Genomic DNA, 22,482 nt, shown 5'->3' with positions numbered 1-22,482 from the left:
AAACCTTCGGCACCTCAACCTCCAACGGATGGTCGGCTATGGCCTACGAGCCTCCCACTTTGTGAATTTAAAAACTAGTCCAACTATAATTAATGAAGTGGTTTTGGACCTCTAAACCTCTCTTTTTTCCAGGGGTGCTTGGTACCCCCGCCTAAGACCCCCGTACTATTACCAAATTAAATATATTCCATAAAAAAGACACCCAGTAGACAGTTTGTAAAATTTTAAACATAGATATTTCAAATAAAATTAGAAGCAAAGATATCAATTAAAAAGCCATTTATTTTTCATAAGTACACCCCATCAGTCTAGCTTCGTTACTAAAGTTCCGGTAAAGTTTGATAAATAACAACAAACTATATAGATTTTCTCTAGCATTGGTGACAAGGTCAAGGGAAAACGTCCCTTTAAAATCTTGAATTCCTTGACTCTCCCAATAGCCCTTTCAACGTGAATTCGTGCCACGGCAACACTACGGCTCTCAGAAAGTTGAGATGAAGTAAACTGACCCTGTTGTTTCAGAAACTCGGGAATGATTAGTGTAACATTTTTAGAAGCTAGTTCTTTAGCCACATCAAAACCGCGGTCTTCCATTACAGCGTCGCCTTCATCCAGCATGTCTAAAATACCACAATGCATAAATAGCTTCTTGTCAGAAGTTCTTCCTGCGTAGAGATTGGAACAGAAAGTTATGTGACCAGAGGGGGCCATTCCAATGAGCGCCTTCGCTGTATTAGCATGTTTATAAGCGCTAAATGATTCTCTTTGTGCTTCAGATGCTGAAGGCTTTTCTAGTTCGAATTCTGTACAATCGACGATAAGTCTCAATCCAGGATATTTTTCTGTCATTTTCTTAGTTGCCAGCTCATTTGTTCTTTCCAGCGATGGCCATACGGGTAAATGAGGAGCACACTCGAAAAGGAACAAAATCCACGTATTTACGATTTTAGAAACATAACCTTGCGATAGATTATACATATAGGCTAAATATTGCTCTGGGGTTCCTTGTCTCAGACGGTTAAGTGTCATGAATAATTCCTCCATTGGATTTAGTTTCCTTGGTGGTCCAGGTTTCACAACTTGAAGGAACTCTTTATCTGAAGTTTCAGTCATTTGGGATGATTCTTGTCCCACATAATTAAGTTTAGTACATTCGGGTAGCAGGAGTTGATAGAACGCCCAAAAAACTTCGTACGAAGGAAATCCAGTGAAATATTTGATAGCTTTATCGTCATTTACGAACTTCGTTAATGTAAACTTTTCTTTACTCCGAAGTGTAAGTAGTTCAATTTCTTTTCTTATAAGTTCAACTTTACGTGGTGTATTTTGAGTATTTGAGGATTTCAATGATATCCCACTGCTTGCTTGAGAGTGAGACGATGATGACGAGGGTAAATCAGATTGGCTCTGTTCCTCTACAAAAGCTACTAATGGATCTTCGGGATTCAGGTCTGCTGGATGAATAGGTACTACGTTAAGCTCCTCTGGATTAACATGCAATGCTCCCATTTCTTCCATTAGTTCGATTCTCTCTTTTGGGCTCATTTGAGAAAAAGCACCTTTCGGAAGCGTTTGGCTGGTGTTAGATTCAATTATTTCATCAGTCACTTTCGTGTTTTGAAATATGGAAGGTATTGCAAATGGTTTAAGATGCTTGCGGCGTAATGCTCCAGTGGGTAAATAGTCGCTTTTTAAAAAGTGTTTGGAGCATATAAGTGAGATTTTCAGATCAGGTGGCTTATTTCCTATTGCCGTTATTATGGCATGAAACCATTTTCGTTTCAGCTCCTTATCTTTCGGCAAAGTATGATAAGTAAGCGACGGATTGTTGTTTCGACAATTTTCTATAATGCAAGATCCTTTTCCCATGTCTAAAAATGTAAACAAATACGTTGTTGTAAAATTTTCATAATCAGAATACTTATATACTTTAATTTTATAATTAAAATCATTTACTGAAAGATTATTTTCAATTTTAACCAAAGCAGCACGCCAAGGCTTAGCGAGTTGCACTACATTAAAAGCTCCAAAAACGCCATAAAATAAGTTCTTACCTTTAGGTGAGTGTTGAATATCGTCGATAAAGAAGTTTGGAGCCCGATTTAGTCCTATTTTATTATTTAATTCAAATAATAATGCTGAAATTAACTTCAACGAGCTTCAAACCGGGCTAATTTTTGGTCAGTTTCCCGAGAGTGCTCCTCAGTGACGTTACCAGATTTTAGCGACATCTGGTTGGCTCGTCGATTACAGTAGTTCTCAAAGTCGCCACTAGCCTAGTGGCGCTGATCAGGAATAAGGCTAATTTGTATTGCCCAAGCTGACGACTTCTCGCGACTGCCAATATGGTCGCCTGAAAATAAGGTAAGAGATAAGACCATGTGACGTCACTACAAAGTTCGTGGTAAGCTGGTAACACACTATTTGAATCTGAAATCAGGCTTTACATAAGCATGAACGCTGGATCTCTAAAGGGACCGGAAAACGCCCGCCTTCCACTGTACAAACTAGGGCTGTGCGAGCCTTGAATTTTTGGTTTCGAGTCGAGTCTCGAGTATTGAAATTTTCCCTTATCGAGTATCGAGCCGAGTCTCGAGTACTCGAATCGAGTATCGAGCAGTTGGAAAATTTGTTTCGAGTATTTATCGAGTAATTAGGAATTGATTTTCTAGTATTTTCACACTTTCTGTTAATTTATTGCTCTCATAATAGACATTTGGTGTAATTTTGATCATCGACAACTACTTCAAACAATTCCCAGACGGTATTAGTATTCTTCCCTTTTAATTTATCTAACTGAATTCCTCATTAATATCTTCTTCGGAATCTCATTCCTCACCGAAGTCACTTGTAGCCATTGTTATACTTCGCGCAGAGTTCCAAACGAAAATTACTAACCTAAACTTAAAAAAAATTAATAAAATAAAAATAGTAAACGCGCCTTTAACTGTATTTCATTACTTTTACTTCTACTATTTTACCAGCTACTAGCTACTACCCTACTATATTGCACTGGCATTATGGTCTAACCTCCCCAATGAGCACTAATGTGCGTCTGTTAACCAATAAGCGTGACTTTCTTGTAGATTTTTATAGCTACTACATCCTATTTTCAGAGTTGAAGGTTTTCCAAAAGCAGGTTCGAGTATTTATCGAGCCTTGGTTTGATACTCGAAACTTTTTCGAGTCTTAGAAAATCTCTTATCGAGTATCGAGCCGAGTACTCGGCTCGATACTCGATCGAGTACTCGAGTCTTATCGAGTACTCGCACAGCACTAGTACAAACCGATACCTCTCTAGCATAGCATTGGGGGAAGGAATGGGGGCTGTCAATTTGGGAACACTCAAGGCCATTCGGTTTTTTGTGCTTCTTCAAAAACCTATTGAAAAAAATTTAAACGACCTTGGCCATACCCGTTTATTTTTTAATTTATTTTTTTACAAAGCAAACGTGCTATAGAGAAAAATCTATTCCGTTTACCAGTCCCTTTAGAGATTCAGCGTTCATGACATAAGGCACTAGTCAAGGCATTTGACTAATAAAAAAATGCCTTGACTACTAAAATAAATCGAAATCTGGGGGTTCACTAGTCAACTCGACTAGTAAAAAAAATGTCCCAAATATTCGTAAACCATGCGTCTCACTAGTCAGTGACTACTAAAAAAAATTGGGATAGGGGGGCTCACTAGTCAGGCTGACTACTAAAAAAAATATCCTTATGTAGAGCCCTGTCTGAAATCGCTTGCGGTTTTCTTTATTTCGTCATGAACTTCTCAGTTAGATCTTGAAGAGAAAAACGCATAATTTCCGGACCAGTTTTAACATTGGTTTTATTCCCGCCAAAGTGTTTATGCTGATTTTGATTTACCAAACGATCCGTACTGACATACTGATCTATCTTTTAATAGAAATCGGTTCCGAACTTCCGACTCGAGTAAGTCGAGTTCGCATTTCGCAAGCGAACTATATGGAAGATGTGAATCCGAGCATAGCCCAGTCGATCACGCGTTAAACTGATCGAGTGGGCTATGATCCGAGTTAGAGGTCATCTCGACTTACCCATGGATAAAGAATGCGCGTGAGGAAATTTGTTTTCACTCTACAGGATAGGCAACTCCCTATCTCGAGCGACAGCTTATTCTGTATTCTACAGGGCCGGTAGGCCCTTGTAGATATGACTTGACACCCTTTTGTAACGTTAAAGCAAAATTCACATGCTTTTACTAAATTTCCTATGGAGATTAACATGGCGTTTTTCGTGATTTACCCCCACCGCGAACAGAAAAACTACAGCGAAGTTACTTTTCGGAATACTCTTGAATTAACAATTAAGTATTCAAGGTGTGCTATCGGCTAGTTTAATTTAAATAAATTAACTCTAAGTATGTTAATTTTAGTTAATTCTGAAAGTACGTCAAAAATTACTTTTGGGTCAGACTATCTAGCAGTAGACGCTGACAAATTACTTTGGTATTTCATCCGAGCTTGAGCACCTTTATATGTATTTTCTAATTAACTGTAGCACCCTTAATAAGAAATACGTCGTTATCAGGTCGAATTTTCGTCTAGAAAAGTAATTCAGGTAAATAATTACAGTTAACAGAGGTTTTTATATCATTTAAAGTAAGTTTTTGAACGTTCTTTACGGCCAAGGCTTAAGTTGTATTTTAGTTTGTCTATGTAATATAGTCTTTATACTTATAGTGTCTTTCCCAGGCTAGGAAATAAGACAGGTTTACAGGTCAAAAACCAGTTTATTAATAGCTTGGACCACTTTTTTTATTCAAAACGTGAGGGTCACTGGTCCCAATGACTAGTTTATTAATTCCTACTTTTATTAAAAATTGATATGGGGACCTCTTAAATTAATTTCATTTTAACATAAATTTCGACTCCATGAGTCCAGTTGTGTATACAACCCTAAGCCGAGAGAGATTTTTTTAGAATAGAGAACGACCACAAGTCCTGGGACCAGTAGAAAAATAATTAGGGGAAGGGTCACTGGCCCCGGGACCAGTTTCATATTTAAGACATCAGGGGTCACTGGTCCGGAGGACTAGTTCAGAAATAAACCTTATTTCCAAGCCTGGTTTCCCCTTTAAAGATAAAAAAGCTAATTTCCAGCTCTGTATTTCAAAAATACGCAGTCTGCTTCGTTTTCTGCTACCAACAAATATAGGAGGTATACAGGGTTTCACTATTTGTTAATCTCACTAAAATGCTACTAATTGTGAAGGTGTGTAATATATTTCCTTAAACTGAACCAATGTAGAGGAATTTCCATGTTTACACCAGCACAGATTCTCTCAACGTAACCACGTTGGAAACGATTCGTTAAAACAATTTTTTTCCTGGTGAAACAGTCCGTATATGATATTACGTTTTATAAATTATTTGTTACCAAGAGTTGATTGTTTAATTTAGAAATATAAGTAACAGTGGTGCTGGTTAATCCAGGAGAACATTGTCTTTACGTAATTAGTCAAATAAATTCCATGTGCAGATTTTTTCAACGTAACCACGTGGGAAACAGAGTCTTACGTACGCTATTTCCACAGTCCTTATTGCCGTTTGTTTATATGTCAGAATTGCTATGAATTGTTTAGGTGTTTGATTTAATTACTGGTATTTAAGCGAATCTATGGAATCACATCATTCATTAACATTGTAACCTTTGTACCCCGGTACAACATATTTAATTGTTAATCTTCACGTTACCGCAAATTTAGTACGGGGCATGATAAAAATTGAACGCAATGTGTTGGAACTAATCAAAAACTCATCTAAACATTAAAATTAAGGTTAATAATTTTTTGAAGCTCAATTTAGAAGCTAAATCAATACTGCCAAACCACAATCCTTCATTAATTTCAACATAATTAAGTATAATTAGGGTGAATTTAAACATAAAATTGTAACGGCCATATCGCAAACGCGAAATGGCGTTACCCCTGGTAGGCCGTTGCTCCTCATAACGTTAAAATTAGCGAGCTTGGGTAGCAGCGGAACGAGCATACGCTTGTAAAACTATCAGGGGGGTCTAAGAAAGTCCTATTGCACCGCGCAACTGTCCTCGTCGGAATCCCGACAGAGACTTAACCCCTTGACCAAAAATCAAAGGGGGTAGGAACCCTTAGACCCGACTCGAGACCCTGTGTCTATAAAAGGAGGGACCGAGGGGACGAGAGATATCTTTTTGGCTCCAGCGACGAAGGAGGAAGGCCCGAGCACCTTTTTGTTTATTTTACTTTAAAAGTTTTTACATTGTAATATTTTTGAGAGATGGCTGGGTGAGTCGAAAATAAAGTTTGATTAGAAAAGTACTTCTATTACTCTAGGGTAAGCCTACCAGTTTTGTAGGGCTTACAAACTGGCGCCCAACGTGGGGCTTGGAGAACATAGAGTAATACATGTACTTAGTTTAATTTTTATCTCGAAAATCTAAATCGAAAGAGTGAGGGTCGTTAGTCGAGTAGTTGATTGAAAGTTAGTTTAGTTTTGAATTTAGTGATTTTAGTATAGTGATACCACTATATTGAATTATGCCGGAAACTAGATCCGGGTTTTCCGCTAATAATGGTGAAGGCGTTGAGTCCGGAGACCCGGCTCAGCAAATGAGCCAACTTATTAGTGATGCCTTGCGTCAAGCCTTTCAAGGTTTTGTCTCAGGTAGTGGGGTAGATAGTGTTGGAAATCCAACGCAAACACCTCAGGTAAGGTTGTGGGGGAGAAATAGTTCGTTTTAAGGGGGGAGAGCTAATTTGGCACTAAAACCTTGCCGACTGAAAAACAAGGTTTCTAAGTTATTATTTAAGTCACTAAACCAAGAGTTGGTTCGAGGATGAAAGGTCGAGTTTAAAGTAAAGTAAGAAGTCCAGAGTTATAACAAAAAACACAACTAAATTTATTTTCCTTGCCTGCTAGTATAGCGAGGTCTTTCCCGTACAAGTTTTGAAAGTGAAGTCGTAATAAAAGGTTTAAAATTGTAATCTCTCTTTTTTACTCAGCGGAGCCTCCCAGTTGTTTACCCAAAAAGATTCCTCTCGCGTGGGGTTGCGGTAAATTTCCATCTCGAGGTGAGGTCCGATGAACTCTCTTGCACGTGCGCTTATTTTTTAGCTACGGAAATTAACCTATTGAATTCTAGAGTTTAGATCTATTGAAAGGGTTTTTTTTGGGGGCTCAGCGAGGATAAAGAGGGACTATTCACAAAGTGAAGTAAAAAAATCCAAAATAGAAAAGTTTCCACAAAATGATTAATAATAGATAACAGTTTTTTCTTGAAGGCGATTATAAACATTCATTAACAATGACACTAATAATTCCTCATCAACAAAGGTTGCGAGTAGACGCTCCAACCTATTTAGGACCCGCAGATGAGAAATCTCCGATGGATTCCCTCGAGGCTCTTCAGCGGTATCAATCAGCGACCGGCTATAGTGATAAGAATATCCTTTTTCACGTGATCCCTTTGTCTTTACAAGGGCCGGCCGATCGCTGGTTTAAATTTGTGGGGGGTTCAGCCGCTTTCAAAAACCTTTCGGAATTCCGAGATTGTTTTAGAAAAGAGTATCAGGCTACTGATTACTCTAGGCGTATTCAAATTGAGTTGGATAACCGAACTCAAGGAGAAAATGAACCATTGACTCAGTACATCCATTGTTTATCGGAGTATTCTCACCGATTAGAAACACCGGAGTCTGAGTCGGTACAAATTCAGCGCGTCCTACGGCAGTGTCATCCGACATACCGTAGAATGCTAAGAGGGAAAGCTTTCGCTACCCTTGCTGAATTGGCTGAGGAGGCTAAGATTATTCAATCTGATCTCCTAGCCGAGGTAATGTACAGACCCCCACCGTCAATGGCGGAATCCTTGGAACCTGGTTTGGCATATGGGGCAAGCGCTACGATTGAGCAATCGCATCAATCGGTTAGTAAAGCCGTCACTATGTCTGTTTCTGCGGATGCAAATGCATTTGCGGGAAACCAGGTGGGAGTAGGATTGGCAGCCTTGGATCCGTACTCTTATTTTAGAGTACAGAGACAAGTGATGAGCGGAGTAAATACTCGCTCAGGTAATAATTCTGGTGCAACTTTTAATGCACAATCCAATGGCGGAAATCCAGTCCAAAGGAGAGGTAATCGGGGTATTGGGCGCTGTTACAAGTGCAACCAACCCGGCCATTTCAAAAGGGATTGTACTAATCCGGGAAATGGGCAAACGAGGCAACCAAGATAATCGGAAATCCGAATTATTCTTGGGAGGGGCCTCGTGATAAAATTGAAACCAAAATAACGAGGGCCAAAAACCAGGCAAGAAATTCGAAAACTCAAATTTTCGCGCCATCGGTTAATCGCTGTTCCGATTTTGGCGGGAAAACTCCCCCATTATTGAGATTTCAAGCTATGGGGCAATCTTTCCTTGGCTTGTTAGACAGCGGATCGTCAGTTTCTTTGTTGGGCGATGAATTCATACCCATATTCGAAGAACGAGGAATGGCGATAAAAACTAATAGGACAATGGTTAGATTCGGTCGCGGCACATGCCGCGTAGCCGGAGATATCCGTTTCCAGGTATATTGGCCCGGAGGGAAAAGAAGGCAGCGCTTTCTTATTGTCCGAGGTCTTACACCCTCAGTTATTTTTGGGAGAGATTTTCTTCGAGGAACGGTGATAGACATTAGGTTTAGTGAAGGTGGGTGGTCAATCGGCCCCTTCCCTCAAAAAGTCATCCCGTTCGATACCGAAGAAATGGAAAAAGGGGCGTCTAATTGCTTTGGCGAAATCGTCAAAAGTGAAAAAGACCCCTTAAATGTGTTAAAAGCTTTGGCGTCGAAATCGACCTGTAGCAAAGATGAAAGAGCTAGGTTGGTGGATATGCTTTCGGAATTCCAAAGTATATTCACAAAGAAACCTGGCGAAACCTCGCTAATTGAGCACTCTATAGAGGCGGGCGACGCTAGGCCTATAGCGTGTCATCCCCGTCCGGTTAGCAATAAGAAGAGGGAGGAAATAGACAGGGCTTTTGATGAGTTGTTGGAATTGGGAGTTATACGACCATCGAATAGTCCCTGGGCGTCCCCAATTGTACTTGTTGAAAAAGCTAACCCAAAGCCGGGTGAGATCAAACGGCTTTGTGTAGATGTGCGGAGGTTAAACGATGTGACTACCGCGGATAGGTATCCAATGCCTTCGATACCTGATATTTTAGCGTACTTAGGGAAGGCGCGGTATTTCACGACAATAGATCTCACAAAAGGGTTCCTCCAAGTGAGGATGAAAGATAGCGATATACAAAAGACAGCTTTCGTGTGCCATAGGGGACTTTACGAATTCGTAAAGATGCCCTTTGGACTTAAAAACGCACCGGCAACTTTCATGCGATTAGTTGACCGTGTGTTAGGACCCTGTAAATGGAATTTCGCTCTCGGTTTTTATGATGATATCACCATATATTCCGAGACGTTTGAGGATCATTTGATTCACATTCGAGAAATTCTAGGCCGCCTTAAAGATGCCGGATTAACTATTAATCCGAGCAAGGTGCAACTTTGCACGAATACCGTTAATCTTCTCGGTTACAAGGTTGGTCCAGGGCGCTGTATGCCAAATCCGGATAAGTTTCGAGCGATTGAGGAATTCCCCATCCCTCGAGACGTGAAATCATTACAAAGATTTCTTGGCATGATAGGTTATTACCGCCAGTTTATACCGAACTTTGCGGGAATAGCTCGTCCTTTGTATAACCTATTTAAGAAGGATTCCACGTGGCGTTGGGAGGAAACCCATACCAACGCTATGAGGGAATTAGTGGAAAAGGTAAAGAGTACCTCGGAATTAGCTCTCCCGGATTTGAATAAGAAATTTCTTATTCAAACCGATGCTAGTAGCCACGGCTTGGGTGCAGTATTGGCACAAGAGACGGATAGAGGAATAATGCCTATCTGGTTTATAAGTCGGGGGCTGACTCCAGCAGAGCGTAATTATTCCACTACGGAGTTAGAATGTCTTGCAGTAGTATTCGCTCTCAAGAAGTTTAAAATGTATGTTGAAGGTACTGATGTGATAATCGAAACCGACCATCAGGCCCTTCAATGGCTTAAAAAGATGAAAGAGCCAGTTCGCTGGTCTCTAGGCCTGCAACCCTTTAATTACGAGGTACGATATCGTCCTGGTAAATTAAATTTGGTAGCAGATGCTCTAAGTCGGGCACCAATCGAAACCGAATTGGCCGACGAAGAAGCCGTCATATCATGAATTTATTTATTAACATGAATATATATGTGCATTGACTAGTTAAACTACATATTCAGGGATGGGAGGGGCTTAGTTTGCTTGACGTCAGTGAATTTTCGGCGGTTTGTTTTTAAAGCTAAAGCTCTTGCCATGCGAAAGGCTAATTATGCTTGTAAATTGATCAACTACCGGATTAATTTACCTCCAACAGCAGAAAAAACCAACATCATCAATTCTCACGAATTCAAATGTTAGTAGTTTATTTTCAACCGTTACATTCATTTTCTTAATGGCCAAGGCCTAGCACTTTACCAACAGTTTTCAGTTTCAGGAAAAACATTGCAGGCAGTTATGTTTCATTTAAAAGATCAAAATCACTTTCGGGCATCGTGTTGAGATATTTTTTCACGTATCGGCGATTATTTGTAATATACAGTTGACGCAGTTTGGTAAACCTAACCGAAAATTGTATCCCTCATACAATTTTGTTAAACTGGTCGTCTGCTGTTCGAGCTTCCAGGTGTCTCGATTTTGATTGGCTACCGCGATGACGTTAAACGCGTATGTAATAGAAAGGTCCCTCCCATCCCTGAATAACATGATAGAAAGGCTAATGATACACATGTATATTCATGTTAATAAATAAATTCATGGTCATATTGGTTGCAAATGAAGTAGTGGGGGGTAACACACCCAAGTTGGGTTTACCTTTTAATAGAGAGGCGATAATAAAATCCCAAGCTACTGATCCAGAGTTATCTCGTTTAATCGAGGAGTTAGAGCGTGTTAGAAGCTCTGTAGACCCGGAAACGGCAGTAAAGGCCGGGGCAGTATTGGATCAGTATGTAATGGATCCCTTACATCTTCTTAAGAGTTCTAAAGGAATTTCTTTGGAACCCGACGGAGCCCTTGGGATCATTTTCTAAAGAAACTATTTCCAAAGACTTCCTTGGAATTTCCTAAAGAATTCTTGAGATAAATTTCTAAAGAATGTCTTGGGACTATTTTCTAAAGAAATTCTTTAGGAATTCTAGAGATAAATTTCCAAAGAATGTCTAGGGATTATTTTCTGAAGAAATTCATTAGGAATTCTAGACATAAATTTCCAAAGAATGTCTTGGGATTGTTTTCTAAAGAAATTCTTTAGGAATTCTAGAGAAAACTTTCCTAAGAATGTCTTGGGATTATTTTCTAAAGAAATTCTTTAGGAATTCTAGAGATAAATTTCCTAAGAAGGTCTAGGGATTATTTTCTAAAGAAATTCTTTGGGAATTGTAGAGATAAATTTCCTAAGAAGGTCTAGGGATTATTTTCTAAACAAATTCTTTGGGAATTCTAGAGATAAATTTCCTAAGAAAGTCCAGGGATTATTATCTAAAGAAATTCTTTAGGAATTCTAGAGATAAATTTCCTAAGAAAGTCTAGGGATTATTTTCCATCGAAATTCTTTAGGAATTCTTGAGATAAATTTCCAAAGAACGTCTAGGGAATATTTTCAAAGGAAATTCTTTAGGAATTCTTGAGATCAATTTCCAAAGAAGGTTTAGGGTTTATTTCCAAAAGAAATTCGTTAGGAATTATTGAGATAAATGTCCAGTGAAGCTCTAGGGTTTATTTTCCAACGAAATTCGTTTGGAATTCATGAGATAAATTTCCAAAGAAGGTTTATTTTCCAACGAAATTAGTTAAGAATTTTAGAGATGAATTTCAAAGGGCCAGATATATTGCAATTATGCGCAGCTTTACATAAAATTATCTCAAAATATTTTTACCCTAATTGTTTAGCTAAAGTTTCTAGATAGACATTAACTTGATGGTTAAAAAAATTAAAAAGGCTTGTTCCGCAGCTAAGGCTCAGCAAGCGCTGAAATGGAATGTTATATTTACCTATTTTTTTATTTTTTGGATTTTTTTTGCCTTTAATAATCTGTGAGGTGTTTATGTAAAGGATAAAATAGATTAAAAGTAAAATAAGAGTAATTAAAATCGTTATGTTTAGATTTACAGGGAATCTAAGCTGTCAGTCGGAATTTTTGCTTAATTCTCTTATGGCATGTTTTATCTTTATTTCGAGCGTAATTAGAGTCCAAAATAAATATTTTTTTTAAAAACATTGTAGAGAAAATTAGGTTAAATGCGTTTCTGATACTCGAAAAACTCTCAGTGAATATACATTATTAAATTTAACAACAACGTCTGTATCTACTGCTTGGCCGTTAAAGCCTCCAAAACCCACTTAGTACCCCATACAATTGCACAAGATTAAAACTTTCTGCCGTTTACGGATGTTTTTAAGTCGATTAAATGTCTGACTTCATAAGCAATTTCACACTGCATGCGAGAACTGCCCTCGCTATAAGGGGTGAGGTCGGAGGCTCCGGTGTAGTTCAGCATATAAGAACCACACTTCCAGTATTGGGATATGGTTCTGCATGTAAGAACTATCCTCGTTTCAAGTGGCTAATTTAATTTACCCATTTCTCTATATATTTCCCAAGAAAATTCCATAGATATTTCCCACGAGAATTCCAAAGATATTTCCCACGAGAACTCCAAAGATATTTCCCAAGAAAATTCCCAAAGACATTTCCCAAGTAAATTCCATAGACATTTCCCAAGAAAATTCCCAAGTAAATTCTAAAGACATTTCCCAAGTAAATTCCAAAGACATTTCCCATGAAAATTCCAAAGATATTTCCCAAGAAAATTCCAAAGATATTTCCCAAGAAAATTCCAAAGATATTTCCCAAAAAATTCCAAAGATATTTCCAAAGTAATTTCCAAAGAAAAAGAGGCCAATATTCCCCAATTTCCTAAAGAACGCCTTAAGGATTAACAAAGAAATTTCCCAAGGAATTTTCTTAAGAGTTCTTAAGAAGATTTTTGTAAGGGATCAGGACGGTCTTCTATTAAGATACTTCGCACCATGGGACGAGGAGGATGAGGATGCCCTAGAGAAAGCTTGGAAGGTAGTATTACCTCGAAGCTTGAGGCTAGAGGCAATCAAATATTTTCACGACGAGCCCCTTGCCGGCCACCTGGGTGTTTGTAAAACGTATAAACGTTTACAATCCCGAGTCACGTGGTCGGGTATGAAGCGCGACGTTTTGAAGTATGTTCGGGGTTGTGAGATGTGTCAAAAATCGAAGCCATCTGCACAATTAAAGCCCGGATTGCTATCAAGCGTTCGTAGCGAAAGACCGTGGGAATTAGTGACCTGTGATCTCATGGGTCCCTATACCCGCAGCTCCAAGGGTAATCAATACCTGCTCGTCATCGTAGATCATTTCACTAAGTGGGTAGAAACCTACCCCTTACGAAAAATGACTACGGAGAAAATATGGGAGAAGTTATTTGACGTTTTCTGTCGATTTGGATTCCCAATGGAACTGATTACTGATAATGCTTCTGTGTTTTCCAGTCCGAAATTCAAGGAGACATGTAAAAGATTGGGTATACGCCCGAAAAATACATCTCCGTATCATGCTCAGGCAAACATTACTGAGCGCATGAATAGGAATATCAAGCCTATGATTATTTCTTATATTGAGAAACATAGGGATTGGGATGCCCGTATTCCTGAGTTAGGCTTCGCCTTAAGGTCGGCTGAAAACAGCTCGACTGGGTTCACGCCCGCGGCGATGAATTTCGGTAGGGAGCTCTGCGCTCCACTAGATTGGGAATTGGAACCGGTAAATATTTACCAGAACCGAAACCCAGATCTATACGCTGAGAGACTGAAGGTTAGGCTGCATGATGTCATCGATCATGCAAGGCTTAACATGCAGGACTCGAAGCTAAAGCAGAAACTGCACTACGACAAGCGTCGGAGGCACGTGTATTTTCGACGTGGCGACCTTGTTTTGCGCCGTACGCACCCACTTTCCGATGCGAGTCGTGGTTTCACGGCTTCGCTCGCGAAAAAGTACGACGGCCCATTCGTAGTGCAGGAAAGAACTACCCCGTTGACGTACAGGTACTTACAGGAATGGTCTACTTCACTTCAAACACCGTTATATTTTAGAGTACAAATGTATGATGGTGAAGCAAACATGATTATTCAAAATTTAATTACATTAAGACTGAAGTGACAGATATTATAAAAAACCGTCTTGGTTTGGACCAAGGCTGAAAAAACAAACGATATGTTTGAGGTTTATCAATTGACTGAAGTTTCAGATATTGAAATTTTTTTCTAGTTATTTTTATCCACTCAATCCTTAATCAATATTTAATTCAATCAACTGATTTTACTGTTAATCGATCTAGTCCCTCTAAATTAATTGAAAAAATTACATATCTACGCTTTTTCAAGAACAATTACATTTTCCGAAAACATTTTATCATGAAATTAATTATTTTGAAGGGGCCGTCGCAACACACTATATTATATTACCATATAGATCGAAACCTTTTCACATTAGTAAACGGTACATGACACTCCGGACTTGCCCGCCAACCTTATTAACCTAACACTATAAAACATTCGTGTACATGAATGGTTATGGTTATGTCTTGACACTCGCTAGCGCCCGAACGACCGATCACTCAGTGTAATCGGTGTACAGTACATTTGTAAGTGAGTTTGGAAATTACATACAGAGAAACTAAAACACAGGTGTGATCCCACCATTGGGGTGTTTTCTCTCTTTCATTTTCTCGCTCGCTTAGAAGCACCGCTATAGGCAGTGCTAGTTGACTAGCCTCCTGCCCGTAGTGAACTTTGGCACCGTCTGGCGATGACCCTTGGTGCGAGGGAGAATACACCCCAATGGTGGCCTCGCCCCTGTGTTTTCCGAAATGATTACGCGTAATACGTAACCGGTGTAAAGTAGGGAGGTGACGTTTCAAATGAAGACTGAGTTATGACCAAGAAATTCTAAAGTATGGAAATAAAGTTCCAGTGCAACTTTACCTTCATAGAGGCGACAATAGAAATGTAGCATTTCGATATACGAAATTTAATGTATAAATTCGCGCATCACCCTGGTTTGGCATCAATTAAATATTTACATTTTCCATTCGAGTTATGTCAAAGTTCGCTTGCTCTTTTTAGACATCCAGTAGAACATTTCAAATATTCAATACTGATCCCTCAACACGTACTCCCTTCAAAATAATTAATTTCATGATAAAATGTTTTCGGAAAATGTAATTGTTCTTGAAAAAGCGTAGATATGTAATTTTTTCAATTAATTTAGAGGGACTAGATCGATTAACAGTAAAATCAGTTGACTGAATTAAATATTGATTAAGGATTGAGTGGATAAAAATAACTAGAAAAAAATTTCAATATCTGAAACTTCAGTCAATTGATAAACCTCAAACATATCGTTTGTTTTTTCAGCCTTGGTCCAAACCAAGACGGTTTTTTATAATATACTCTGTTACAACATCGGTTGTCAGCACGCGCAAAGCTGGGTCTCTATGTAATCTAGCCTTGCGCGTTCTGACAAGTGACAAAAAACTTCAGGATATTTTAAACGATTTTAAATCCTGAAGATCCTGAAGTTTTTTTTCTCTTGTCAGCACGCGCAAGGCTAGATTACATAGAGACCTAGCTTTGCGCGTGCTGAAAACCAATGTTGTAACAGAGTATATACAGAATAAGCTGTCGTTCGAGATAGGGAGTTGCCGATCCTATAGCGTGAAAACAAATTTCCGCACGCGCATTCTTTATCCATGACGTACCTATGAAACATTGGTTTGCAGTTTCTCTCATGGATCCCACACCATAACGTTTCCAGCGTGGATTTGATGTCGTCCATGCATCTTTATGTTGAGAGGCGAAATTGGTAGTGTATCCTTGTGATAGATACACACACCACCTCCCGTTTTATGGGTGCGGTCCTTTCTAATGAGAACGTAATTGGGGATAGTAATTACTATGTCTTGGACTGTGTCAGATAGCCATGTTTCTGATAATCCCAGGATATCATTATTGAAGTTCTTCAGTAGATAAGTAATGTCGGAAATATGACGCTGTAAGCTCCTAACGTTCAGGTGGGCGATTTTTAGTCCTTTCGGATAAACTGTTGATGGTTCCTTTTTCTGTTGAGATCTTATATAGCCGTGAGTTTTATATTGGTTTGGGGGAGTAAGGGTGCTAGTATTGGCCAGTCAGACTTCGTCCACCTGAGGTTTGGAGTTACGGTGCCTTCGGATGGTCATTGGGCTTGGCCAGTTAGCTCTATCGAGGATAATGTCATCGAGTTTCCCACTACATTCAATGATGTAATTGGACGACCAGAAGTCTCCCTGTTTATAAGATGATATTCTTATGTTATCAGTATCAATGTCTAGGGATTCCAGGTGTTTGGCGATATCCTCGATGGTGATATTTGGATCACATCGTGAGAGCAGGAACGTCGATTGCGGTGTATTTGACCACCTTAAGGGGGTTAATTATATCCCCTAAACGATGGTGAACTCATTTAAAATATTAGTGATGACGTAATTGCTTACGTTCGGCGCACAAGAGTGACGCGTGCTCCCAGACAATTTCCAGGGTTTCTTCGGCCATTTTCTTGACGACTTTCTTAGTGGGCACTGATTTGTGTTTATTGGTTACGATGGAGTGAATGACCAGTAAAAGTGACAGAACGATCAAGGTTAGAAAGATTAAAATCACCACCTGAATTAATCAAGAAGAAAAACTCAATGAATTCGGTATATATCAGGTAGATTTAGGGTTGTAAATTTTCCGGAAAAATAAAACGCGGAAAATTTTCCGGAAACTTTTCCGGAAAATTTTCCTCTTCGCGGAAAATTTTCCGCTAATCGGAAAAATATAAAACTAGCAATTATGTGAGCTTTGAGTCAATTTATCTAACTTTTAAAGATTTAAAACATTCTCCAGTTATTTTGCCATCTTTAGTAGATTTATTATAGTACCACCAAATATTTGTGGTTGATTTTCCCATAATTTGTGACTTTAAACAGGGTCAAGAAACTTAATAACATTAACAACATAACACCTCGTTTCCCTCACAATGACGCAGACGATCACTATCCTTTATGCCTGATAATTTTAGTTTCACTTGGGTCTCTTAACGGTTAGGTCTCGACTCTCTAACGCCTTATACCGTCATGAGAGCAAAAAGTAACCCTAATACCCTATGCATGCAAGCGATAGCAAATAAGTGAGCTTTTCCTATACGCGCCGAGGATTGAGAGGTTAACTAACACGCAGCGCCTCTAGCGGACTGAATTGAAAACTCTTGGCGGGAACTTCGCGAATGGTAGATTGGCAGTTTAATAAATGGGAGCGCTACAATTATAAAATACGTCGCGTTTTTTGCATTAAAAGGTTTACAAAATTATTTTAGGGATTCTACTCGTCGAAAAGTATAAAATCTATTAAAAACTAAACACATTTTCAACCAAACGAAGTTAATACCGTAGTCTCTGGAGAGTGTATCAGGGAAACTTCTGTAACTAAGCAAATTTATGATATTACCATCTATCAGAAGGGAATAAGAGAGAAGGGAGACATTAGAGCCTGCTTTGGTAACGAGAGTCCGACCAACCTCAAGAAAACCGCGAAAACTTTGCGCAAGTACACAGCTTTTAACCAATTTACTGCAAATATAGTTCTTTAAGTTCTCCGAGTCCGCGGTATCAGGCGGCCTATTTGTCTTAGGGCTGTCGATGTTTCGTTCTTGTGTAATTATAACCTCAAGTATGTATTTTATTGAAGCAAATTTTTATTTTTTAATATTAATTCAGAATAATTAGTTTTCATCTATTTATTACCTTCAAATTATCTGATATTGGTATGTTCTCAATTCCCGTGTATCTAAATTAATTGCGCAGCTTGATTTCGTTTATCAACATGAAATTCGGCCATTGTTATCTCCTTCAATGTAAAGTTGTAAACAAAACTACTTTTCATACGTCACCTTCTTATGTGACGTCACAGCTAAGACAGAAGTTAGATAGCCAATCAGTGAAGGGTAGTTGATTTGAGGTTAGTAAGACTGTTGTTACAAGTGTAGAGCATTATGGAGATATAAAGTGTGTCCCTTCTCTCTTATTCCCTTCTGCATCTATGTAAGTGTTCGAATTAAATAAATATGTTTATATTGTAAGTTAATTAAATTAAATTGCAAGTGCTTCCAGACAGACACATTTTTGAGGTTAACTATATCTGTACATTTAATTTGGGTATTGGGATTAGATAAGACAAAGTCTAAAAACTTACTTTTTCTCTTTAAGCGAGTTAATTCATTCATTTCTTTTAATGCAATGAATTCTAGAACTTCGAAAACGGGTAAAATTTCACCCCTTCTGGCGAATTTCAGTAATAATTCCTACAAGTAACCCACACAACAACCCTATGGCTTCATTTAAAGACGCGATAATTTTCCCGCCAATTTGTTCTTCTAAAATCCGCTAGGTGGCGAACGCGGCGCCTCGCTCGGCGCGTATAGAGAATAGGGGTCACTAGACTCTGTTCCCGTGGACAATTTTTTACCCCTCCGAATTCACCTAAAACCAAATAATGAATGTTTTGAAAAGAAGGGCAATTGAAAAATTTTAAAGTTTTAACTTTTTAATTGAAAAACCGGTAGCGGAAAAATACGGAAAATTTTCCGGAAAAATATAGCTCGGTCATTTTCCGGAAAATTTTCCGAGCGGGAAATTTTCCGCGGAAAATTTTCCGACTTACAACCCTAGACCGTAGATTGTTATTGAGAAAAATTTACTTCGAAGTCCATATTTAAGAAGGACCAAGAATTGGACGTGACTGTCACTTGGGGGCTGGACACGATAATCAGCTTGTTTATCCCAACGGGCGGAGACGGAGTGAAATGGTCCAATCGAGTACGGAAAAAAGAACTTGGCTCGTTCCACGCCATAACATGAGATTTCTAAAAACGCCGTAAGGGTTAATTACTTTTTTAATATGTTCAGAGTTTTTCAATATTAGCCGTAAAATCGCATACCTTGAACAAATTTGACTTATTGTATACATTATGACCGTCATTATAAATATTTTCTTCCAGTCTAAAAGTCATCGACAGAATTTAATTTACAATATAATGATAGCAATGATTTATAGCAGTCTGTAATCAGAGATTTGTTTCTGATAGTTGCGTATAGTGAACTCGGGAAAACATTGTCATGAACTTCAGTTACCAAACAATGCATTTGGCGGGGGTGTGCGAATAGTTGATTTCGACTTAAGTAGCAGATACGTTTTGGCATCAAAAGTTAATTGCTACGAGCAGAAGTAAGATAAGGGACTAGAAGTATTGAGGTAACCAAATTCTTCACTTGGCGAAAGTGAATATTCTTGATAACGCACCAACGGGTGGCCCTCTGGTAGCGGTTTATGATTTTTCCCTCCAAAATGTGAGACGCTCGCGGCGGTAGACGGCCGAACTAGATTCAAGCACCCGCGTCTGTGTTCCGCCGCTTTAGGTTGAGGGGAAGGTGGTAGGAAATGTTTTTGGAACTCAACCAATTTTTTTCTCTCTATATTGTGTAGGCGCGATGGCAGCGGCATAAAGTCCTCAAATTTGTTCACTAGTACCAGGATCTATTACCATTGCTAGAGCACTTTACTTCTAGTACCTTATTTTACTTCTGCTACGAGTAATGACATCGTTGCAACGAAACGACAAAAACTGAGTAGATAAGTCGATTTAGGATAAATGAAAATTAAAAGTTTCGGTTGTGTCTCTCAATTAGGGTAGAGACGGTGTAGCAACAGACAAAAAAACAATGACAGACACGGGACATACGTCACTCGGAGAGGTGAAAATCCCAAATAATCGATTATTATTATTATAATCGACTTAGAAATCGAGTTTATTAATTTTTCCCATACCCATTTGCCCGAAGAAGACAGCGAGGGTTTTGTTCAAATTATAGTGCACTCAAAATCCGATTATTAAATTTACTTTATATTGAGGAATCGTTTTAAATATTCAGCCATGAACTGGAACTGTGCATAAGACGTCCAGTCCTGACAAGAAATGAAAGTGTAATTGTCATCTAGAAAGCATTCTTTATTCTCACCTCTGATATCTAAATAAACTCACCCCAAAATACTCAAGTATCGAACAATTAATAGTTGTCTCATTTGCGTACCTTTAATCTATATATCTATATAAATCTAAGTCCTGACTGACTGATTGACTGACTGACTGACAGACTGACTGATAATCAACGCCCAGCCCAAACCGCTTGCCCTAGAAGGCTGAAAATTTGCAGGAACTTTACTCATAAGTAGTAGGCGCGTACTAAGAAAGATTTTTCTAATCCGCCGCCATCTTAAAAAATGGCGACCAGAAATGTAAAAAAATCTTCTCTGTTCAACAAAGTCCGTGCGTTTCAACCGATTTCGCAAATATTTAGTACACTGGTTTCCTTTAACCTATAGACAGGCTGAATGGTCTTTCGGGTTCTATTTGTAGCCATCTTTTTAAATGGCGGCCAGAAATTTAAAAACCCTTCTTTATGGAGTAATATCCGCGTGAAAAGTAATAAAAAATGCATCCCTAGGGGCTGACGGGCAACGCCGAGTGCCTTATAGCTCCTAGGGTGCTACAAAAATATTAGTCATCAGTAAAATCTACCCATTCTTTATATCATTTTGATGGAAGTTCTTATTACACGCGAGCGACGCCGCGGGTAACAGCTAGTAATAAAATAATTTTCAAATCAACGAAAAAATGAAGGATTTGAAAATTCGAGTTCTACCTGTATTTGAAATATCGATCGTTTCCCACAAATTCAATTTCGTTCAATGCCATCCTATCATGGACAAGTAAAGACTTGGTGAGAGTAAATGGTAACAGGGTGAGATAGATGGTGGAGTTTGATTTGAAACAAGACTTTCTAAACTCAAACATAATTAAAGCACAAGTGTCATATTTCGCATTCCTTTTATTCCTGGTAAGCTGTAAGTATTTTAAAAACATGGGTTTAAGCTAGTTTACGATAATTGGCCACAATCGAAGCTTTTGTTTTGATTGGTAGCACATGAATATTAGAAAGTTTCCGAGTTTAATTCAATAAGCATAAATCAAAAACCAACCTTAATTAGGAGTCCTATAAGCAAAATATTAACAGAAATATAAGAAACTTTCGTACTTGTCTTTCATTACAATTTTTTAATAGAGTATTTCTTCAGTTATAACGCGCAATTACCCCAAACGGACATTGGGTAACGCGTCTGTACGCATCCCGTGACCTGCGCTGTCTTAATCTGCTTTCTAAAACTGCAGTGGATTGGGTCAATTTATCATCAAGCTTGGCGCAATAACGGAAGTTAAATGGAGTACTATACTTATTCTTTAGCGGCGAGTTAAACCCGGAGAATCTGATCAATAATTTTGCTAAGCAACATTAGAAGAGTTGGACATGCGAAAATTTAACACTGGAAAGAATCGGTTTTCTACGAGAATATTTATCCTTTCTGAGATTGAATTCTACTATAGTTAGCTTCGTATTATTTAACGTTTAAAAACCATTACGTCGGTGTTTCAGTAAAAGTTAACTTAATGTAATTATAGTTGATGGAAAATAATAGACTTACTTTTACTTAGTAATGCTTTAAGTGTTTCTAAGAAAACTTTGTGAAGAAAATTCGATATCAGAAAAGTAGACAAAACATATTTCGTTCGTGTGATTCAATCTAAGGTTAGGAAACGTTCTCGTTTAAATCTACTTTTTATTGCAAAAATTTATAATGTACCGATCCAATTCCGTCTAGGTTTGCGTATTTCAACAAAAACTAATGAAGTCCATTTATAGCTTTCAGCAATGCCTGATTAACACCATGGTTGGGTTCCCAATGGCGTGTTGGTTTCTCTCTTTGTAATAAACAAATTTGTCTATTCTGTTAATTGTGGCGTGTTAATTGGGCTTTAACTTTCACTGCTTCAAGATAACTGGAATTATTAATGTAGATTTCAGTTTAAACTCAATAAAAGCAAACTAACTTTATTTCATAAAAACTCGCTGCAGATAAGTATCTTTCTTTATTGAATATTGATTACATCGATGGAGAAAATTGGAGATTGTGTTTTCAAAATTGAAAAGGTGACCTTTTATATGGAATTCGAGAGGGGCACGTTCGACTTTTTTTGTTAGTTTCGACCAATCATCGATGAGCTTTCTTGGGTATTTGTGAAAACATTGAGCGAGTCTCGAGCCTGCCCCTCCCTGTTGTTTCCTAAGAACTTGATAGAAGCACTTGTCTTACAGTATATATATTTTCTTTTCCTAACAA

At 38.4% G+C, this 22,482-nt stretch overlaps 1 protein-coding gene and 1 long non-coding RNA gene across 2 annotated transcripts; both read right to left on the bottom strand.

Annotated features, from left to right (window-relative positions):
- Positions 1-303: 303 nt before the first annotated feature.
- Positions 304-2,047, bottom strand: LOC149682726 (uncharacterized). The gene is made up of 2 exons (XM_089834374.1): positions 1,957-2,047; positions 304-1,871 (listed from the first exon to the last, which is right to left on the bottom strand). The coding sequence occupies exon 2, from the start codon at positions 1,867-1,869 to the stop codon at positions 304-306; it is 1,566 nt and encodes a 521-aa protein (XP_089690500.1). The 5' UTR covers positions 1,870-1,871; positions 1,957-2,047.
- Positions 2,048-20,078: 18,031 nt separating this feature from the next.
- On the bottom strand, positions 20,079-21,038 carry LOC149682725 (uncharacterized). Its single transcript, XR_016365520.1, has 3 exons — positions 20,949-21,038; positions 20,288-20,336; positions 20,079-20,211 (listed from the first exon to the last, which is right to left on the bottom strand). It is a non-coding gene; the product is annotated as an uncharacterized LOC149682725 (long non-coding RNA).
- Positions 21,039-22,482: the final 1,444 nt, after the last annotated feature.

Source organism: Phalangium opilio, unplaced genomic scaffold (genome assembly GCF_054372755.1).
Source record: "Phalangium opilio isolate 3A_F unplaced genomic scaffold, DU_Popi_V2 ptg000038l_1, whole genome shotgun sequence".
NCBI classification, from domain to species: domain Eukaryota; kingdom Metazoa; phylum Arthropoda; class Arachnida; order Opiliones; family Phalangiidae; genus Phalangium; species Phalangium opilio.
Note: the sequence above shows the minus strand (reverse complement) of the source record. Positions and strands in the feature narration are given on the sequence as shown.